Raw genomic sequence first — 23561 nt, 5'->3', positions numbered from 1 at the left:
TGTATTTTCTTGGGGTGGCAGTTACACAAATTTACAGGTGACATAAAACAGCATAGAGTTATACACAGAAGCTGTGCCAGTTTCAATTTCCTGGTTTTGATATTGTACTTTGGTGAGGAGTACATGAGACCTCTCCATATTGTCTTTGCAACTTCCCAGCAATCTGTATGTACTTAAAAATTAAAAGTTATTGTTTGTTGTAATTTTAATTTTTTTAAAGTTGTTAGTTACCAATGTGATGTCTTAACTCACTGGTAGTAATAGTTATTCATTAAAATTAATTTTAAAATATGCTGAGGTCTCTTTTCATGAGCATAATTTACAGCTATAATGAGAGAGTGAAGGATTCATGTCAGCGAAGCTAACCTCTGAGAAATTTTAGGTAAAGAACTTATCACTGTACTTGGAACACAGCAAGTTGGCTGTACATGTGGTATTATTATTACCTGTTGTTTTTTTAACACCACTGAATTAATAGCTTATTACGATTGCAGTGAAACTATTCTTAAGTAATCAAAATCTTTTGAGCCCAAGATTATTTTCCTTATTACCCTTCTTGGTAAAATTCCAAATTCCCTTTCAGGAATTTTATTTGCTGAAACAAAGATTTAGATATCATGTGAAAATTCATTCTGTTTTAGGATGGAGCTAGTAATAGAGGTCCTCCAAGGGCATTAGATCTTTGTTGTTTGCATTTCAGAATTGACCCTTGAACTTACCTTCTTTTACTTTTGACTCTGTTGCCTTCTCTAAAATGTTCTATGATGGTACTTTTAATAGCATGAAGCATCTTACTTTTAGTTTAATCCCAAAACTTGTAGTTCTAAATAAAAAATTGAACCCTATGCTCCCAATATTAATCTAATGTCTAGAAACTTGAATTAGGGCCAGCTTTTCATTTTTTAAAAAACATCAGCAGATTCTAAATACAACTTTGGCTACTTCCTTTTAGCATCTGACCTTGGTTCACTTAAACTAATTGTTATCCTTTCAGCAAATTGTGATTATGAAGGGGAAAGTAAAAACTGTACTGTGGAACACTGGAGGAATTTTTTAAAATTATGAGTACAATACCACCCCTGTAAAAAGTGCCTTTTCAGATTATTCTCAAACATGATAGTAATTTATTTTGTATTAGATATGAGTATATAATTGTTAAAACATTTTCTTCAGAATCAGATTCAAAAATATTAAATTTAAATGTATTTATGATGTATGAATCTTCTGATTTATATATATATGTATACATACACACATATATATATTTACAAGCAGTCTGAGTAACTCCGAAGTGGTGGAAGCCACAATCCTTAATATGAAAGGACATTTGGATAAAAATCAGTCAAGAAAGAAGAGCCTCTGTGACCCCCCCAAATACCATTTAGTTATAATTTTTAAATAAAACTATTTGCTTTTATGAGTACACTTTGGGCTGGGGTTTAGCTCAGCGGTAGAACAATTGTCTAGCACACCTGTGAAGCCCTCATTTTGATCTCCAGCACCCACAAAAAAAATATGAAATGAAAATGAAAATAAGAGGAGACATTGGGCTTTCTGACAGTAAATTGAGATGTAATTATTTTTCACTAAACTGTTTGAAAAGGTATTTCTAATCTTGTTTTCTAGATTTTAAAATAATTCTCTATTGTAAAATTAACCTTTAATCATCACCACTTGGGTATTGCAGGGAGATTCTGGGAATTGTACTGAGAGATTTTACAAATTAATACATGTCAAAAATAGAGTCACAAATCACACATTAAAATTCCTTTTTCTGCTACACTATTCATATCCAAGACTGTCATCTCTAAATAAGTATCCTTAGCCTTTCAATCACATTTGATAGAGCTTATGTGCTGATTTCTGAGGTGAGGACTTTAAAAATCCACAGCTCTCCAAGGAACACCACCAAAAGGAAGATATTTGCTTTTTTTTTTTTTCCGCAGAGGGGCAAGAATAAAACATACCCCAATGGTGGAGGTGGATTTAGCTCAGTGGTAGAGTGCATGCTGAGCATGTGCGAGGGTTTGGGTTTAACATCTGCACGAAAAGAACAGCTACCCCCGGTACTGAAAGAACACAGTAAGCAAATGTGTCTTGTCATCATAGCCTCAGGCTTTAGCATTAGAACCAGAGCCATCAGTAGCAGCCTTTATTAATCACTCACTGCATGCTAACTGCATTGCACAGGTTGAGTCTCATAGTCCTTCCAATGGCTATGTGATCTGTAGGGAGACTTGCTAGGTTTTCAAGTAGGAAAGTGACGGGACCTGGCATGCATTAAGGAGCTCACTCTGAGACAAGCATATAACTGGAGAGTGGTAGAGGGAACAGTTAGAAAGCCACTGCAATGGCGCAGGCAAGAGGTAAGTAAGAACTCAACTTTTCTGGCAGCTCTCAGGAGGAAAGGAGATGCTGAATTTTTTGCAGAAACCTCCATTTACCTCTAGGTGTTTTCAGGTTAATTTTCCCCAGGGAGGTGCTCTTCCTTGTCTCTGAAGACCTGGGTGCCTGTAAAACCGGCTAAGTGACAAACCAGTTTCAAGTCAGATGCAGAGGTGGAGGAAATTACAGTTCTCCAGCAGCGCTAGCATCCCAAACTCTCACGGTATCTGCATCAGAGGGTAGATGAAAATTGCTATCTCTGAAATGTGGGTGGCTTTCCCTGAGGGAGGGCCTCAACCCAGCATGACTTGTGGAAATTATAAAGCAATTGAATCAGATACTTTCAAGTAGTTTAAACAGTGTAGTCTTTTTTTTTTAAGTACTTGTTTAGGTCACTCATTAATATTACTGATTTGGCACCCCATGTGATTACTTTGACCTTGGGATTTCCAAGATAATGCAGTGAGAACAGGGACAGATCCATGTTCTGGAATCTTTCAATGATTGATTGATCTCATTGATAAACAGGATAACCAAGAGATAGGTAAGACCCAACTCAAACAGAAATCAAAAAAGTAAACTTTGACTAAATTTTAACTGAAAAATGTAAATACTGCTATAAAGCCCTTGCTGTCCAACCCTCACTACCTGTTCTCATTCAATAATAAGCAGCAAAGACCCTTTGAGGGAAGAATATGTCTGCAAATTTGAATTTCAATTTGATGAAAAGTCTGTTCAAAATGAGTACTTGAAAGCCCCCTTCTGGGTCAAATGCTAGGAAACCAAGGACTTCCCAAAACTCTAATCTGAGAACATCATCACATGTACAGGAAGCCAGAGGCCTCCAGCCCTAAGAAGGCATCCCAATCAACAGGGAGCCCGGGGCACTGCTGAGGATGTGCATCTCTTTTATTGATCTGTCTTTGGGCATGCAAAGGGAAGAGAAATGCAGGTCAGGAAAGGGTTAAGAAGTCCCTACCAGTCATTCTCTGCTTCTTAAAATTAATGCTGCATTGACATTCACCCTCACCCCAATTATATAGAAAGCATCCCTTTTTAAAGATTCTCTACCATGTGTGCATCAATCTCTGTAATTCCACTGAACATTGGCCTTGTCCATAGAATGTTCTGCAGCCAGGATTGCTTCACAATTACCATTTTCACCACTTTTTCCTCCAACACTCAACTGAAGGGCTGATGCACACGTGTTATCTCTCTCTCTCTCTCTCTCTCTCTCTCTCTCTCTCTCTCACTCTCTCTCTCTCTCTCTCTCTCTCTCAGTATTTTATTAGTGATTCTCAAAATTTTTTCTACTTCAGTACCCTTGAAGGATAATGCCACATTATTGCTAGAAATTGACTACTTCAAGGATTCTGAATGTAGGAAAAAGGGGTGCTCCTGAAATTGGGCAAATGTAAAGAGAAAGAAAAGTAAGTAGATTGAGGGTTCCTCCAGGGTACACATTTTCCTGTTCCCCCAGAAGAATCACTATGCAGATGGTGGCAGGGCTGTGTGTCACTGAACTTATTCCATAAAAAGTGGAAACCGGACATGCTGGGTAGTGTGTGAACTGTGACCAGGGTGACTTCAGAATGCTACATGTACATTACAATGCAGCACACACTAAGCCCCAAGCTCTCAGCCAACTGTGTGGCCAAATGGCAGTAACACTGAGTTCAAGTGGGGAGATCAGGCTCTGGGCCCCAGCTCTTCTACTTATTAGCTCTCTATTCCAGAGGAGCCTCAATTTCCTTATTTATGCAACAGAATTAAAAATGCTTATCTGAGACTGGGGTGTACTTTAAATGGTAGAGCACTTGTCCAGCATGCACAAGGCCCTGGGTTCCATCCCCAGTACTGGAAAAAACAGTGCTCATTGAATAGTTTCAAAAACCATATAAGCATATATTAATCAACAGGAAGTATATGATTTTGATGTGAAAATTCATTTATAAAACCTTTCATTTGGTATAATATTCCAAAGAATAAGAATCAAGTTCTAAAACTCAGCTAAACATCAAGAGGATGTTCTGGGCACTAAAACACCACAGACTTTTAAAACTGCAACCCCGTACTCCATTGTTAGAAGAGAAACATTAGGTAAAGGAAAGTAGTCACAGGGCAAGTGTTGCTGAGATCTCTACCCTCTTGAATCTAGCAAAATAAAATTAAAAAAAAATTCTGCAAAATTTTAAATTGGATTAAGTTGCAACATTGGCCACTTGAAATGCTGAGAAACTATCAACTTCTTTAAAATAATCAATGAGGTCTGACGTTGTGGTTTAGTGGTAGAACACTTGCCTAGCATGTGTGAAGCACTGGGTTTGATCCTCAGCACCACTAAAAAGAAAATAAATAAAATAAAGGTATTGTGTCCATCTACAACTAAAAAAAAAAAAAGAAAGAAAAGAAAAAGAATCAGTGTACATTCACATTTAGATTTCAGTTAGATGCTTAGAAATAACAGTCTAGATACTAGTTTCCACCCAATCCCCACATTCTTTGCCTTGAAGCATCACTTGTTCCCTTTGAATGCCTTTGTCTTGGACATCAGAGAATGACAGTGACCAGTGATCACTGCAACCACTGGGCCTGAACATCAGGAGACCTCTTCCCATCAGCATTAGCACTTTGTGGTCCATCAGGCAAAGTGAGGACTCTTCAGTTGCTTTACTGCTGTAGCAATAAATAGTTTATATGGACCTCTTAAAATGAATGCTTGGAAGAATGAGAAGAGAAGTATGGGCAGAAAACAAAGAAAGTTCGGAGACTCGGCATGCTCCAGTGAGTTCATCTCCCTTCTTTCAGGGTGATGACTTTAGTCATTTTACGTGCTCAATTTTATTCATAAGAGGAAGGGAGGAAAATTTCGATTTCAGAAGCTTCTGAAACACTTGACCCTATGCTGTCTGAAAACGTACTGTACATTATGTCCAGCCTTGACCTGCATCCCTTTCTGGAAGCTTTTCTGGTGAACAGAATATTCCCTCTCTCTCTCTCTCTCTCTCTCTCTCTCTCTCCTCTCTCTCTCTCTCTCTCTCTCTCCCCCTCCCTCTCTCTCCCTCTCTCTCCCTCCCCCCTCTCCCCACCTCCCCCTCTCCCTCCCTTTCTCTCTTCCTCCCTCCCCCGCCCCCTCGCTCTCTTTTAATATCTGGGAACTGTGGCATATTTAACAGACTGAATCATTTTGGAGTAACATTCTCCAGAGGTGGGCAACTGAGATATAGAATTATATCCTGTGGAAAATGATGGTGGTTTGAGGGGTGGGGGAGGAGGTTATTGAATCACAAAAACATGTTTCTTATTCAGAAAAAAATGACAGTGTGCAGGATGTTCAATTTCCTTCTGCACTGTGCCCATGGAGAGTGCTGCATCTTAAAGCAGAGAGTCATTGGTATTCACTGGAGCTTGCCTGGTTTCATTTTTATTGTTTCAGAGACTTATTACTCTTTTAGAGTGGTTCCCAGGTTTGCTGCCTTTTCTCAGTATATATGAGCTAAGGTAGTCAGAGGAAACACTTTAATTACATTTTAAGTAGAATAAAAGCATAACTATATTTATGAAAATTCTAACAGAAGGTGCAGTGAGACCATTAACTTAAATCCCCAAAATATATAAAGTGTTTTTTTTTGCATAATAAAAAAATTCATAGTTGGTGCATTAAATTGTACCTGCATATTAAAAAATCTGCCCTAAACACTAAATATTGCCTAAATGTGCACATCATATTCAAAATTCCTCCTATAAAAAGAGCATTGGGAACATGGGCCATCATCATCTGTCTCCCAGGCTTGTCCTTAAGTTGCTGCTCCTAAGATAGCAAGTCCTTGTCCCCAAATGATGATTTTCGGTTTAGTTCCCCATCCATTGCTTCTGTTCTCTCTTATTGGGCCTCTTCCCCAAATCATCTGTGCTTTGCTCATATTTGATTTTATGAACCTGCTCATAATTTTGTCAAGCAAAAACCATGAGATGAAAGAAAGAGGAGGAATTGGAGACTGTACTTCAAGTGGAACATAATAGAGAAATTTAAGGAGCAGATAAGCAAAATTTCCCATGAGCCCTTAGCTTATGTTTGGAAAACTCTGACTCCTTCAAGAAACAATGTTTTTTTCAATCTCAGCACCAGGAGGATTCAAAATCTGGTGTGCTGTACTTTCAACAAATTGATAGAAGCCATTCTTCTCTAGATACGACATAGATTATGTGTTGATTACTTTTTTCCTGAGAATATTGGTTCAAAATAGAATACTAATCAAAGAATTTAGTCATTCAATTTATGTAATTTTAAGGAACTTGTATGACTTTTGACCTCTTAAAAAGATAGCTAAAGAAGCTTTTTTTCTTTAGAACACAGAAAAATGCACAGGAAAAAAAACTTGTATTTTGATTTTGCTTAATTCATTAAAAGATAGTTACAAAAACAAGAACTATGTGGAAAAGAACATAACGGAATTATTGAACAGCAGAATTGCAGATGGCCCCAGGGACATGATCCATAGATATATTTTGCTGATGGATTTATTAGTGACTCTGTCCATCTCATGGTCTGAAAAAATAAAGTAAAAAACAAACACACACAAAAAAAGAGGTGAATTGCCAGGGGCTTCATAGAAATCTCAGTCTTTCAGGGGAAGTAAAAGTGAAAGAATGAAGTATACATACTACATTAAGGCCCTCACATCTGTGTCAGGCCTGGTTGTGGATTAGTTGTGTACTCCACAGTGCCGATGACCAGTGTTCTTGCCCCAATGACTATTTTTGCTCTGAGAATTTCTAAACCAGAAAGGCAGTGAGGGACTTAGCATGTGAAAGATCCCTGCAGCATATCATGGCTTCTCTGAATACCCTGTTATAGATAAAGTTTTATTTTCTAACTAGAAATTTAAACTGTTGACTTTTATCCTTATTTAGGCATAAGAGGGTGTCTAAAGGTAAATTTTTTCCTCTGATATTTTGAAAGTATATACTAATGAAAAGCTGCAACATTTAAAACTGAGTCTAAGGAAAACTTTAAATCCACATAGAACAAGGAAGCAGAAGCAAGAGAAGTCAATCTAGAAAGCCCCTGGTTTCTTCTCTTTGGGGTCCCCTAGGTATATTACTACTTTTCCAGGCCAAGGGTAAGAACACCTGGGCAAATGATGCTAATGTAATTGGAAGCAGAACTATTGCAGAAAATGCAAACCACAGTCACCATGTCCACAGGAAGCCAGTAGGCAGTGGCTTTCTTCTATGGAAGCAATAGTCATCTAGTCTTTTTCTCAAAGCACTTCTTGTTTTTGTTTGTTTTGTTAAATTTCTTTTTTTTTTTTTTTTTGCCATTCAATTGATTCACAGAATATCTAGATGGAAAATTGGGAGGGTCACAGCAAGGACTCCCAGCTTCTCTTGCTATTGCTTCCCTGCAATGAACACAAATCATTTAAGAAAAAAATTGCTATTTTAGAAAAAATAATCAACATTTAGACAAAGTTTACTTGGTGTCTTTTATATTCTCTTGTTGTAAATCTTCATTTAGAGACAAAGAGGTATGATCTTGGTGTGGAAAGCAATTGTTGGCTGCATGTATATAAGTAGACTTAGTACTCTTTTCCCCTTCAATGTCATTGTCAGGACAGGAGTGGTGGATTAAGAGGGAGAACACACTGAGGTCTGTTCATCTCACGTCCCTCAGCTGGAGAGCTGGGAAGTCATCCCCCTGAGCCTGGATGCATTAATGCTTAGATGTAGACACTACTTGGACCCCATCCTTCTGAAAACTGTAGTGCTCAATTGGAATGAGACTGGGTATTTTTCCATTTGTTGATTTGTGTCCATTTCCTGGTTATCAGTTAAATGAAAACAATGAAATTACAAGAATTGTTTTTAAATATAAGGATTTTTGATAATCCTGTGATTACCACAAATGCTAAATAGCACAGGTGCAACGTGGATGCCACACCCCTCAGGAAAACCTCTGTTAGGATCAGGAGGGGACTCTTGGGGCACAGGTGTGGGCCATGCCTTGGGGACCTGGGAACATTTCCCCTTGGGTTGAAGCTGTGGATTTATTGGGAAACTTCAGAGTCTCCCTCAAAGTCAGTTATCTTCTTCTGTCTTCCTACAAAGAAAAAAAATGGAGAATTTTTAAGATGGGGAGAAAAGGCACGGGAAGTAAAATGTAATTAAATCATGACAAACTCAAAGTAAAATTACATTGTTGCAAGTCAAATAATAGTCATTATTCAACTATAAAAATAATTGTCATTCATAGAGTAACAAAGACGCTATTCAAAGCCAGAGTATCTGACTTCAAAATCCCTTGAGCTATTTTTAAATACATATAATAGAACAAAATAGAAGTTAAAGTTTTGTGTCTTGCTACATGTTACATGTTTATGTTCTGATTGTATCATGGTCTTGTTCTAGATGGGATAAACTAGTGATTTTTTTTTAATGCTAGTATTTTTATTGGTTTAGTTTATTAGTAACCCCAAAATGTTTTTATGTGTATTCCTCCTACATTCTCCAGAATTTTATCCTGCAACTAGTAATTTATGATGTGGCTCTATTAATAGAGCTATTGGCATATACTACATTAATGTAAAAACTGTTGTGTTAATTATTTATCAATTATGTTCACAGTTGAGGGACTATAAGACCATGCATTTAAAATTCGACCCTTATTGTCTTTTTGCTCTTGCATGTTATAAGTTGGTGTCTGCTCCTGCTGTTCCATGGCATAGATGTACCAGTGACCAGATCTTGAAGCCTGAGAGGGACACACCTGGGATTAGGCTCCCCAGCCAGTCTTTTAGGAGATCTGAGTTATGCGATAAGAGCATCATCAAGATTGAGCAAGTCAAAAAAAGCATGAATTTTACCCTCTGTGGCCAAAAGAATCTACAAACCGTGGAACAAACACAGGCAGTGCTGTGGGTTGAATGTGGTTTTTCCCCCAGGGTTCATGTGTTGGGCCTGGTGAGAGGTCCTAGGTCAACTAGAGTATGCCCCCAGGAAGGACTGTGGGACCCGAGCCTCTCTGACTTCCTATCTGGAGATGTGATCACTCCCCCTCACACATGTACCTGCCGTGATAGCATCCACCATTAGAGCCTCATTAGAAACCAACATGTGGGGCCACCTGATCTTGGACTTTCAGCCTCTGAAACTGTGAGCTAAATAAACCTCTTTTCTTCATAAGTAGCCTGCCTCAGGTATTTTATTATAATAATGAAGAGTGGGCCAAGACAGACAAGTTTTCCAAGTCTTAGAACCCCCTCACACATTCGAGCTATAGAAAAAAGCTTTAAAATTAAAGCCAAGACATACTGTAACCAAATAATGTAGTTGTTCATTCATTCCATACTAATTATTGAATTCCTACTATGAGGCAGGGGCTCTCGGCAAATAAAAAATGATAAGCATGTAGTCCCTGCTCTCAGGGAGTTCACACCTTGGTGGCAGAAATAGACATAGAAACTGCAGAACATGCCAAGCACTGTCTGCTATATACATGGTCAGGATGCCATGTGATATGCAGGTGGCAGGAGCAGAGAATTCCTGGAGTCTGTGAGTAGTTGTGTCCTATTGTGGCAGCCGTGTCCTATTGTGGAGAGCAAATTATCTAGTAAGAGAACAGAACCCAGAAAAAGGAATAAGTCATGTTCACTTGAACCACAGACTTAACTATTGGCAAGGGATGGAAGTGCTTGGCCACAATGGTGGGATGGAGATTAGGGAGTAAGGAAGAGTTTCTATTTTGAAGAACTTGTTGAAAGCCATCTTGGGGCATGCTTGAAGGCACACGATCCTGGTGCCGTGCTCTATGGCCTTCAAATATTTCAGAATAGTGTACCTACTCTACCTTTATTTTTCCTTCCTTCCCCAATTTTCTAGTTTCCCAGATGGGACCAAGAAGTCTAAGGGTAGCTGTGGCAAAGACAGGAAATCAGTTCTACTAAATCTTTTTTGCTACATTCTTCCCATAACCTCCTGAATAACTGATTTCACAGAAAGAAGATGTCACATGGACTAAAGTGGAAATAAAAGTCCCATTTTTTTTTCCTTTGTCCACTGATGGCAGAAGACATTTTCATTATAACTAGAACTGAAAGAAAATCTAATAACATGAAGATTAAAGACCCAGGGCATAATAATGCCAAATCCTTAAATAAATGGACATCTGAGCTCCATTAAAAATGAAGAGAAAACTCCAGCAGAGTATATTACCAGATTTTAGCCTTAAAGTCATAAAGTCTTAGCTTACCTACTTTCACCATTTTAACCAAAAAAAAACCTTTCAGTTAGCAATTTTTGATGGAAAAAAAAAAAGATGTTTTCCTGTCTCCTACAAGACTATTGAAAAGTGGTAATATGATTAATAAATTGAGAAAAATTAATGTTTTCTGTATTATTCAGGTAGGATGGGTATGACCATGTGACTTTTTTTTTTTTTTTTTGCGGTACTGGGGATCGAACTCAGGGCCTTGTGATTGCAAGGCAAGCACTCTACCAGCTGAGCTATCTCCCCAGCCCCCATGTGACCATTTTTACTGGCTTGTACAAATAAATTGTGGGTTCACTCTTCAATTTTTATCCCTGTGTTTGTAAGATATTAACTGTAGGGGAAAAAAAAGTTTAGGAAAAGCCAAATGAAACGTTTCAAATATATTACAGTGTAATAATCCCTTACCTCATTCCTATGGACTTTCTTTCCTGCTTGACCCTTGATCCACATTTCTAAGAACCCCTCCCTGGTTAAGAGCCCTCTGTTTATTGCACCAAATTGTAATGCTTAGTGTCACTTTCTCTTTCTTCCAGAGTTTCTTTGAAGGACAGTCTGCACCATGGGATTCCGCTAAGAAAGATGAGAACAGAATGAAGAACAGATATGGGAATATCATTGCATGTGAGTGCTGACAGCGTAATTGTGCTGTTGTAGAACTTTCTTTCTGCATCTAATAAGACTGACCACCAGGCTCATGCAGTGAGAATTTACAGTGCAGTTGCTGCTTTCATCCTGCTGCAGTGGGCTAGTGTTATGCTCCTACTAAGGGAAAGAAAAATTATCTGAGTGTTGCCACTACATCAGGGAGCTCTCTCCATGGGCCCAGTTTTACTTTTCGATTTAAGTTTCCAGGAATAGAGGTAATGTTAAAATGTGGAAAAGGAAAATGCATTTTAGAAGGAGTAAGCACCCCAGTCCTAATGTTTCCCGGCTGCTTCATAGAACAAATAGAAATCATGATGCACAGCCTGCCTTCATGCAAGGAGCTTGTAGTTCCCTGTGAACATTAACTCATTAATCCTCTGGACTCTGAGTTAGGTAAGGTCAGTAATAGCTCCATTCTAACGGCAGGAAAGTGAAATATAGAAGTTAAATGATAGTCCCCATATCACAATACTCATTAGCAAAAGATCTAGGATTATATCTCAGAAATTCCCTGTGCTGGTGAAACTGAACGTTACCAATCCATAATGCCTCAGACGGGGTTTAAATTGCGCCCAACCTCATTAATGTTCCGTAACAACACTGAGACACGTGGTAGATTGATGAGCCTCCTTCTCCCCAGGCTCAAGCTATCCATCCCCTGCATTAGACTGCTCTGAGTCACACATAACTGCATGACGGTAGTGACAGGCCCACCATAGTAACCTAACAGAATTAGCACTGTTTATAAAGACACATAAACTAAACAACAAGGCTGAGAGAACATGTAACTCACCCTGCCTTACCATGTATAAAAGAACAAACTTGATTGAGAAAATGCATTTGAATTCTGTTTGCCTGAATTAACATTTCTTAGGTTGACACCACAGCATCTATGGCAATGCTGCCCCAAAGAAATTTCTATTCAAGCCACAGGAAGTTGCTAAGCACTTGAAATGTGACTGGGATGACTGAGAAACTGACTTTTACCTTTTTATTTTGTTTTTATTATTTGAATTTAAATGGTACACAAGACTCTTGGTCAGTGCAGATCCACAGGGTTGGGGCTCACATAGAATATGAAACGTCCCAAGCAAGCATTTTTTGTTTTTCCTTTGGCCATAAATAGAGCCGAACCACCAACTTTGCAGAGTACAAATGCTAGCTTCATGTGTTTCGTGGGTTTTATTAAAGCATGCCCTATTTATTTGGTGCTTCAGAGACCTTGTTAAGGTCCTTGTAGATGGAAGATGCTACCCCAAGGTCCGGGGTTTGATTGCCCCTCAGGGAATTCATTTGGCACCTGTAGGACATTTTGTCAGAGATTGGGGATATAAAGGTCATCAAGATGAGATGTTATCCCTGCCCCTGGGACAGAAAAGACCAGGCAGAGGACAGATTCCGAGGCTGCAGTCCTGCGGTGACAGCTGTGTATACAGTGCTATAGTAATTCTGAGAAGGATGTCTAGACATATAAGGTGTGTATGAAATGAAAACATTTCATGTTTAGACATGGGTCCCATCCTCGAGATATCTCATTTCATATATATGCAAATATTCTAAAGTTTGAAAAATCTGAAAATTCTGGTCCCATGCATTTCAGATAAGGAATTTTCAACTATGAAAATTTAGTATTTACTGAGCATTTACTTCTGCTAGACACAGCTCTATGCATGCATTACCTCGTTTACTCCCAGATGCAGCACTATGAAATAGGTAATATTATTCTATTTTATAGGTGAGAAAATTGAGGGTTAAGGAGGATAAAAGGACTATGCAGTTAATAAGATGTGGAGGCAGGACTCCAACCGGGGAGCCACTTCTGTCTCCACTGTCTGATGTGTGTTTTGGGTGTTGGTCCCACTGGCCTAGTTTGACCCTTAGCATTACACACTTCACAGGTCAGCCTCAGTGGCAAAGCAGCTAAAGGAGACTTTGGCCCCTCCTTCCCCATCCCTGAATTCTCTAGGCCACTCCAATCCTAATAAATATACAAAGTAAGTAAAAACTACACTTAAAAGTACCTTCAAGTTAAGACCTCTGTCCCTAAGGTTGATGCCTGAGGCCCTCTGTCAAGAAACTGGAGCCGCCTCTGCCTTCTGCAGAAGTTCTGTATAATGGCTTCATGTCTATTATCTAAGGAGGACAGTGGGGACAGATATTAATTGTTAATCTATTTTCATTCATTGCGACCTAGCTCAGAATGGGCACAGTGAGAACAGGCTGTCAGAGGACTTTTTAGGAATGATGTAAAGAATAACAGTAGCCAGCAGGGCTGTCCTGTCTGAGAAAGCAGGATGCCCGGCTGGATAGCACTGGGCAGCACCCCTGAACACGGAGTGTCAGGAAAGCAAAAGAAAAGATACACATGGTTCAGCCTCTTATAACCCAAATGTATTATGACCCAAATGTATACTGACTTTTTCATGGAGATATGTAAAAACCACAAATGCTGCACAAATGTAAAATAGTTTCATAGGACTTAGTGAAGTGCTTATTTTCAAGTGACAATATGGAGAAATGAAGTCACTTGTTTGTGATCTAGTATGTAGGTAGTTGTTCTTTTGTGATATGAAACAATGAAGCTCTAGTTAAATTTATTAGAAAAGTTTGTTTTTGTAGACTTGGGAGGAGGCATAACCCTTCCAGGCCAGCATGGTGATGGCCCTGTATCTCTCTCCTTCTGTAAAAAGTTTTCAAGCTTCCCACTGCATTCCAAGTACATTTCTCCTCTAAAGTTCTTATTCAGCATCATCTCTCCCTGCTTCCTGGAGTTTCTGCCTACCTTCTCTTGATTTGACCCTGTATATCTGTATATCTGATTTGCAGTTTTTGTCACAGAAATATCATATGATATGATATTTGGGATAATCTCCTTACAATGGACAAAGAGTGTGTGAATTCATTCCTTCTTTCAACAAGCGCTTATTGATCATTATTATTTGCTAGACACTGCTATAAAAAGATGATTAAAAATAAATGGGTACTGCTCTTCAAGCAATTATTATCTAGTGCAGGGTTTGGCAAATGTTTCTTATAAATGGTCTAATAGTGAATATTTTAGCCTTTACAGGTAACTTAGTCCATTCCTCTTCTGTAACAAAATACCACAAACTGGGTAATTGTAAATATTAGAAATTTACTTCTCATGGTTTTAAAGGCTGGAAATTCCAAGCTCTAGATCAAGGGGCTGACGGGATAGGTATCAGATAAGGGCTATGTTCTGCTTCATAGTTGTCACTTTGTTGCTGTGTCCTCCAGCAGAGGGGGCAAACCCTGTGTCAGCCCATGATGGAAGGGTAGAAGCATAGAAGGGCTGAACTACTTCCTCCGGCCCTTGTATAAGACACTAACCCTAGCCATAAGGGTAGAACCTTCATGGCCTAATCATTTCCTGAAGGTCCCACCCACTAATACTGTTTTGTTGGGGATTAAGTTTCAACATGAATTTTGGACCATAGCAACAGAGCAGCTAGTCTCAGTGCAGATTCTCAGCTGGTGCAAAAGGAGCCAGACAGGACAGAACCCAGTGGACCTGTGTTCCAATAAACCTTCATTGCCAAGCCAGGCATTGGGCTTTGACCCACAGGCCAACATAGGCATAGGAAGAACATATTTTAAACTACCTGCTACCCCTATGACTTTATAGTCTATGGCCTAAGCCAGACCAAGACATGCATCTGATCTGAGGTCCCCAAATAACTGGAGCTGTGTTGTGTAAGCACTGTTGGGGACTGGTAGGACAAGGGCGAATTTTTTTCTATTGGGCAAAAGAAAAGAGCATAGTTTGTGGAGTTAAAAAGTACAGTTTGGAGTCCTTGTTCCACCGCCTGCTAGCTTGTGGCTTTGGGTAAGTCATTAGCCTTATCAGTATCATAATTTCCTGAGAATTATCACCCATTATAGAAATGAACTGAAATGTCACATAAAAACAACAATGATTGTTGTCACCTGAAAGAAAAACCACATTTTCTTCACTATTTCTTCTGCTAAGCAGATTCAATAACTGGTCATTTAAAATGAAAATCAGCCAGGTGCAGTGGTGCACACCTGTAATCCCAGTTTCTCTGGAGGCTGAGACAGGAGAGTAGTGAGTTCAAAGCCAGCCTCAGCAAAAGTGAAGCACTAAGCAACTCAGTGAAATCCTGTCTCTAGATAAAATGCAAAATAGGGGATCCAAGATGGCGGACTAGAGGGGGACTGCATCCCCAGTCGCTCCAGAACCCAGGAGTTAAGAAGGGGAGGCATTGAGAGACTCGGACCAAAACAGAGCCACGGGTGAGTCTGCCCACTGGGTAAAGTTCAGCCCGGGTGGCAGGCCCGGATAGAGGTGGCTTATTGGAGCCGGGCAGGGCAGCTAGAGTCTTCCACAGGCAGCCCTGCGCACTCCAGCGCTGGGCCCCTCCCACACAGCCAGCTTCTCCAGGTTCTTGGAGCAGGCCCCCTACTGAGAGCCTTTCTGATCAGAACAAGCTCCAAGTCCCGGAGCCAGCACGGCATACTCCGGCCTGCAAGCGGCTTCAGGGACCAGGACAGGGCAGCCAGAGATTTACCCAAGCAGCCCGGCCCCCTGCGGTGGGAGGCGCCTTTCAAGGCTAGCTTCTCGGAACAGACCGCCCAGTGAGAGCCTTTCTCCATAGAGCCAGCCACAAGTCCCCCAGCCAACGGAGAGCTTCGATCTGCAAGCAGCCTCTGGGATCAGGGCAGGGCAGCGAGAGACTTCTCCAGGTGGCTCTGCCCACTCCGGCTGCAGGCTCTTTCCACGGGGCAATCCAAGATGGCGGCCTAGAGGGTGACTGCATCTCCAGTCGCTCCAGAACCCAGGACTCAAGAAGGGGAGGCATTGAGAGACTTGGACAAAAATAGAGTCACGGGGTGAGTCTCCCCCACTGGGCGATACTTGGCCTGGGCGGCAGGCACAGATAGGGGTGGCTTATCAGAGCAGGGCAGGGCAGCTAGAGTCTTCCCCAAGTAGCCTTCCACACTCTGGCGGTGGGCTCCCCCCACACGACCAGCTGCACGGTGCAGGCCCCAAGTGAGAGCCTTTCCGCACAGAGCCAGCTCCAAGCCCTGGAACCAGTAGGGGGCTAGGGGCAGCTTTCTTCGGAAGCACTGCATTATCAAGTTCCTCCAAGACTTCAGGCTACTGAAGGCTGGGAGGTGATACACTGGAAATCTACTGGGACACTATAAGCCAATAGAGGAAATCTGCAATATCTCAGATTCCCACTGACATCGGACCAATATGAGAAAACAAGGGAAGAAAATGTCCCAAACAAACCTAGATACTACATCAATAAAACCCAATGACAGCACAGCAGAAGAGATGTCAGAAAGGGAGTTCAGAATGTACATAATTAAAACAATCAGGGAAGCAAATGAGAAGATGAAAGAGCAAATGCAGGCATTGAAGGAGGAGATGAAAGAGCAAATGCAGGCATTAAATGATTGCACCAATCAACAGTTAAAAGACCAAATACGGGAAGCAAGAGATCATTTCAATAAAGAGTTAGAGATACTGAAAAAAAAAAAAACAAACTGAAATGCTTGAAATGAAGGAAACAATAAACCAAGTTAAAAACTCCATAGAAAGCATAACCAATAGGATAGGACACCTGGAAGACAGAACCTCAGACATTGAAGACAAATTATTTAATCTTGAAAACAAAGTTGAACAAACAGAGAAGATGGTAAGAAATCATGAACAGAATCTACAAGAATTATGGGATATCATGAAAAGGCCAAATTTAAGAATTATTGGGATTGAGGAAGGCTTAGAGAAACAAACCAAAGGAATGAACAATCTATTCAATGAAATAATATCAGAAAATTTCCCAAATCTGAAGAATGAAATGGAAAACCAAGTACAAGAGGCTTATAGAACTCCAAATATACAAAATTACAACAGACCCACACCAAGGCACATTATTATGAAAATACCTAACGTACAAAACAAAGACAGAATTTTAAAGGCCACGAGAGAAACTAATCAAATTACATTCAGAGGGAAACCAATAAGAATATCAGCAGATTTTTCAATCCAGACCCTAAAAGATAGAAGGGCCTGGAACAACATATACCAAGCCCTGAAAGAAAACGGATGCCAACCAAGAATCTTATACCCAGCAAAACTTACCTTCAAATTTGACAACGAAATAAGATCCTTCCATGATAAACAAAAGCTAAAGGAATTTACAAAAAGAAAGCCAGCATTACAGAACATTCTCAGCAAAATATTCCATGAGGAAGAGATGAAAAACAACGATGCAAATCAGCAACAGGAGGCGCTAGCTTAAAGGAATAGCCAAATAAAGGAGAAACCAAATCATGTCAAAAAACAAATATGAGTCAAATGACTGGGAATACAAATCGAATCACAATAATAACCCTGAATGTTAATGGCCTGAACTCATCAATCAAAAGACATAGACTGGCAGATTGGATTAAAAAGAGAAATCCAACAATATGCTGCCTGCAAGAGACTCATCTCATAGAAAGAGATACCCATAGACTAAAGGTGAAAGGATGGGGAAAAATATACCATGCACACGGACACAGCAAAAAAGCTGGAGTATCCATCCTCATTTCAGATAATGTGGACTTCAAGCCAAAACTAGCCAGAAGGGATAAAGAAGGACATTACATGCTGCTTAAGGGAAGCATAAATCAGCAAGACATAATAATCATAAATATCTATGCCCCGAACATTGGCTCATCCACGTACGTCAAACAAATCCTTCTCAATTCCAGAAATCAAATAGACCACAACACAATAATACTAAGCTATTTTAACACACCTCTCTCACCACTGGATAGATCCTCCAAACAAAAATTAAATAAAGAAACCATAGATCTCAATAACACAATCAACAATTTAGACTTAACCAACACATATAGAATATACCATCCAACAAAGAATGAATACACTTTCTTCTCAGCAGCACATGGATCCTTCTCTAAATTAGACCAAATTTTATGCCACAAAGCTACTGTTAGCAAATACAAGAAGATAGAGATACTACCTTGTACTCTATCAGATCATAATGGATTGAAATTAGAAATAAATGACAGAGTAAAAAACAGAAATTTCTCCAATACCTGAGATTAAATAATACACTATTATATGATGAATGGATAACAGAAGAAAGACATCAGGAAGGAAATAAAAAAATTCTTAGAAGTAAACGAGAACAAAGACACATCATATCAAAATCTCTGGGTCACTATGAAAGCAGTACTTAGAGGAAGATTTATTTCATGGGGCGCATTAAAAAAGAAGTAGAAATCAACAAATAAACGACTTAACACTACAGCTCAAAGCTCTAGAAAAAGAAGAGCAGACCAATACCAAAAGTAGTAGAAGACAGGAAATAGTTAAAATCAGAGCCGAAATCAACAAAATTGAAACAAAAGAAACAATTGGAAAAATTAACAAAATAAACAGTTGGTTCTTTGAAAAAATAAACAAAATTGATAAACCCTTAGCCACACTAACAAAGAGAAAGAGGGAGAAAACTCAAATTACTAAAATTCGGAATGAACAAGGAAACATCACAACAGACACAAGTGAAATACAAAACATAATTAGAAGCTATTTTGAAAATCTATACTCCAACAAAACAGAAAACCTCGAAGACATCAACAAATTTCTAGAGACATTAATTACCTAAACTGAACGAGGAGGACATATACAACTTAAATAAACCAATTTTAAGCAATGAAATAGAAGAGGTCATCAAAAGCCTACCAACAAAGAAAAGTCCGGGACCAGATGGGTTCTCAGCCGAGTTCTACAAAACCTTTAAAGAAGAGCTCATTCCAATACTCCTCAAACTATTCCATGAAGTAGAAGATGAGGGAACCCTCCCAAACTCATTCTATGAAGCCAATATCACCCTGATACCTAAACCAGACAGAGACACATCGAGGAAAGAAAATTTCAGACCAATATCCTTAATGAACATCGACGCAAAAATTCTCAACAAAATTTTAGCAAATCGCATACAAATATATATTAAAAAGATAGTGCACCACGATCAAGTGGGTTTTATCCCAGGGATGCAAGGTTGGTTCAACATTCGGAAATCAATAAATGTAATTCACCATATCAATAGACTTAAAGTTAAGAACCACATGATTATTTCAATAGATGCAGAAAAAGCATTCGATAAAATACAGCATCCCTTCATGCTCAAAACACTAGAAAAAATTGGGGTAGTGGGAACATTCCTTAACATTATAAAGGCCATCTACGCTAAGCCCATGGCCAATATCATTCTAATTGGTGAAAAACTGAAAGCATTCCCCCTAAAAACTGGAACAAGGCAGGGATGCCCTCTTTCACCACTTCTATTCAACATCATCCTTGAGACTCTAGCCAGAGCAATTAGACAGACCAAAGAAATTAAAGGGATATGAATTGGAAAAGAAGAACTCAAACTATCCCTGTTCACTGATGACATGATTATATATTTAGAGGAACCTGGAAATTCCACCAGAAAACTTTTAGAACTCATAAGTGAATTCAGTAAAGTAGCAGGTTACAAGATCAATGCTCATAAATCCAATGCATTTTTATACATAAGTGATGAATCTTCAGAAAGAGAAATTAGGAAAACTACCCCATTCATAATAGCATTGAAAAAAATAAAATACTTGGGAATCAATCTAACAAAAGAGGTGAAAGACCTCTACAATGAGAACTACAGAACACTAAAGAAAGAAATTAAAGAAAACCTTAGAAGATGGAAAGATCTCCCATGTTCCTGGATAGGCAGAATTAATATTGTCAAAATGGCCATACTACCTAAAGTGCTATACAGATTCAATGCAATTCCAATTAAAATCCCAATGATGTACCTTGCAGAAATAGAGCAAGCAATTATGAAATTCATCTGGAAGAATAAAAAACCTAGAATAGCTAAAGCAATCCTCAGTAGCAAGAACGAAGCAGGGGGTATTGCAATACCAGATCTTCAACTCTACTACAAAGCAATAGTAACAAAAACAGCATGGTATTGGTACCAAAATAGACAGGTAGATCAATGGTACAGAATAGAGGACATGGACACAAACCCAAATAAATACAATTTTCTCATACTAGACAAAGGTGCCAAAAATATGCAATGGAGAAAAGATAGCCTCTTCAACAAATGATGCTGGGAAAACTGGAAAACCATATGCAACAGAATGAAATTAAACCCCTATCTCTCACCTACACAAAACTCAATTCAAAATGGATCAAGGACCTCGGAATCAGACCAGAGACCCTGCATCTTATAGAAGAAAAAGTAGGTCTAAATCTTCAACTTGTTGGCTTAGGATCAGACTTCCTTAACAGGACTCCCATAGCACAAGAAATAAAAGCAAGAATCAACAACTGGGATAGATTCAAACTAAAAAGCTTTCTCTCAGCAAAGGAAACTATCAGTAATGTGAAGAGAGAGCCTACAGAGTGGGAGAATATCTTTGCCAACCATACTTCAGATAGAGCACTAATTTCCAGAATCTATAAAGAACTCAAAAAACTCTACACGAAGAATACAAATAATCCAATCAACAAATGGGCTAAGGAAATGAACAGACACTTCACAGAAGAAGATGTACAAGTAATCAACAGATATATGAAAAAATGTTCAACATCCCTAGTAATAAGGGAAATGCAAATCAAAACTACCCTAAGATTTCATCTCATCCCAATTAGAATGGCGATTATCAAGAACACAAGCAACAATAGGTGTTGGCGAGGATGTGGTGAAAAAGGAACACTCATACATTGCTGGTGGGGTTGCAAATTAGTGCAGCCACTCTGGAATGCAGTATGGAGATTCCTCAGAAAGCTTGGAATGGAAACACCATTTGACCCAGCTATCCCACTCCTTGGCCTATACCCAAAGGACTTAAAATCAGCATACTACAGAGATACAGTCACATCAATGTTCACTGCTGCTCAATTCACCATAGCCAGAGTGTGGAACCAACCTAGATGCCCTTCAGTTGATGAATGGATAAAGAAACTGTGGCATATATATACAATGGAATATTACTCCGCAATGAAGAATGATAAAATTATGGCATTTGCAGGCAAATGGATGAAATTGGAGAATATCATGCTAAGTGAGATAAGCCAATCTCAAAAAACTAAAGGACGAATGATCTCGCTGATAAGTGGATGAGGACATATAATGGGGGGTGAGAGGGGTTAGCATTAGGTTTAGGGTTAGGTTTAGGGTTAGGGATAAGGAGTGTGGTAAGAATGAAGGAAAGAAGGACTGTATAGAGGGAATAGTGGGGTGGGAGGGGTTGGGGGAAGGGAAAAAAATAATGAATCAAACATCATTGCCCTATGTAAACGTATGATTACACAAATGGTATGCCTGGACTCTATGTACAAATAGAGAAACAACATGTATCCCATTTGTATACAATAATAATAATAATAAATGCAAAATAGGGCTAGGATGTGGCTCAGTGGTTGAGTGCTCCTGAGTTCAATCCTCAGTACCCCCCAAAATAAAATAAAATGAAATGAAAATCAGCATTTTGAAGACTCAGGTTCCAAATGAGGAGTTAGTACATGATTATCAGTGCCATCTTGCTCTGTAGTTGTTAGCCCCACTTTGGATGGTATCTCAGCTCTTCCCAGGCATGACTCTGGCTTCTGTTTTCTGAGTGTTTTTCACTGAATGTGGCCTTTCACTTTGATTTCTGGGCCTGCATTTTCTAGCTTCCCCCTGCCACAACCCACCCTACACTACCCCCACGTCTCTTAGTGTTTCTATACTGGGTTGCATCGTTTTTGTACCTGTCTAGAAGAATGACATGAAGAGACTCCTCTGCTCCAACCTTTCTGTTCAGTCCTCTTCCTTCTCCCCTTCTGCAGTACCTCGAAGCCTTTTCCTGTGCACCTGTGTTCTATTTTCATCTAATTTGCTATCATTTTCTAAAATCCCTCTAGAACTATATGGTATTGACAATTGGTTATTTACATAAATATATGCTTTTTGTGAATATGTATTATGTGTGCATATGTATATGTATATAGATATACATATATATGTATATGTACATATGTGTACTGGTTATTTATATCATTCTCTGTAAGGCTCCATTCCGACATATCCTAAGATACCAGTCACTTGAACCACCTGCTGAAGTTATTAATGCTTCTGAAATAGAGGATCCAAATCCCAGACAGAACTGTTAATTCACTCTAGCAAATCAGGGTGAATTGGATACCATGTATGGGATGAAGGAAAATCACTACCTTAGGCTTCAGTAGCACAACTGCTCGGGCACCAACCCCTGCCCTCCCTCTGCGTCAGATCCTGTGGTCTGTGGGTGTGTCATTGGGGAGGACACCCAGCCAGCCAGCATTTCCTGCAGTGCTTTGTGCTGGTCTTTTATCATCATCATTTGGCAACTGCTTCACTTAGGCTGTCTGTCTTTACAGTAGTGACAATAAATCTTAGCTATTGTTAAATTTGTGCAAGGATTTAAGGAATGAAGGAGAACAAGGGTACTTCCCTAACCATGCTTATGTATATGCACATACATGCATAATGGCTATTTCTTTATAGGCTTAGAGAGAGATTAGTATTACCATCTCCCTATCCCTAAATAAGTATGTAATTGCAGAAAGGTCAGTGTCACTTACTGGGAAGTCTGCCTCACAGAGTCAAGATCCTGAGGACAGATCACTACCTCAGCTGAGGAATTGGGGATTCCATCAACCTATCTGCGAGATGCTTGTTAGTGCTTTTCAAAGAACATTAAAAAGTGCTTGTAATGATCTCATTTGTTGTATTCCAGCAGTGTTCGCATATAAAATGGCGTTAATGGTGCTTAAAATCTGTTTATTGGCTTTTACTCCTAAGTTAAACTTTTTCCTTATTTACACTGTAAATTTGCTGAGCTAGCCCTTCCCAATAGAAACTAACACCCTGTCTACCGTTACCACCACAAACACAGACAGAGCCCCTAGTACTCTCAATAGTTCCCAGCTATAATTAACTCCAAGTTGAAGGCGCACACCAAATCTCCAGCTAACAAGGCAGCCGCCTTGCAGCTGACTCTGTGTTCTGGGGGGTGCTGACTGCTGAGGAGAATGAGCCAGAATCTGCAGGAGCTTCCCAGGCAGATTTCAGTCTCTTCTGTCATTCATTCAACAGATACATATTGATCTGCCATGTGTCAGGCACTGTGCCAAAATGAAGTCATTCTTTCCACTAATATTCACTGAGTGCCTGTTTCATACCAGACA

General features: G+C 39.4%; 1 protein-coding gene across 9 annotated transcripts in view; it reads left to right on the top strand.

Annotated features, from left to right (window-relative positions):
- Positions 1–23561, top strand: part of Ptprm (protein tyrosine phosphatase receptor type M) — an 819218-nt gene that overhangs the window by 689784 nt on the left and 105873 nt on the right. For all 9 annotated transcript variants that reach the window (XM_047526252.1, XM_047526251.1, XM_047526249.1 and 6 more), the window contains one exon: positions 11191–11278. In XM_047526252.1, coding sequence (XP_047382208.1) covers positions 11191–11278 — 88 coding nt within the window. The remainder of the gene's footprint in view (positions 1–11190; positions 11279–23561) is intronic.

The sequence above is a fragment of the Sciurus carolinensis genome, chromosome 15, assembly GCF_902686445.1.
Source record: "Sciurus carolinensis chromosome 15, mSciCar1.2, whole genome shotgun sequence".
NCBI lineage: Eukaryota > Metazoa > Chordata > Mammalia > Rodentia > Sciuridae > Sciurus > Sciurus carolinensis.
Note: the sequence above shows the minus strand (reverse complement) of the source record. Positions and strands in the feature narration are given on the sequence as shown.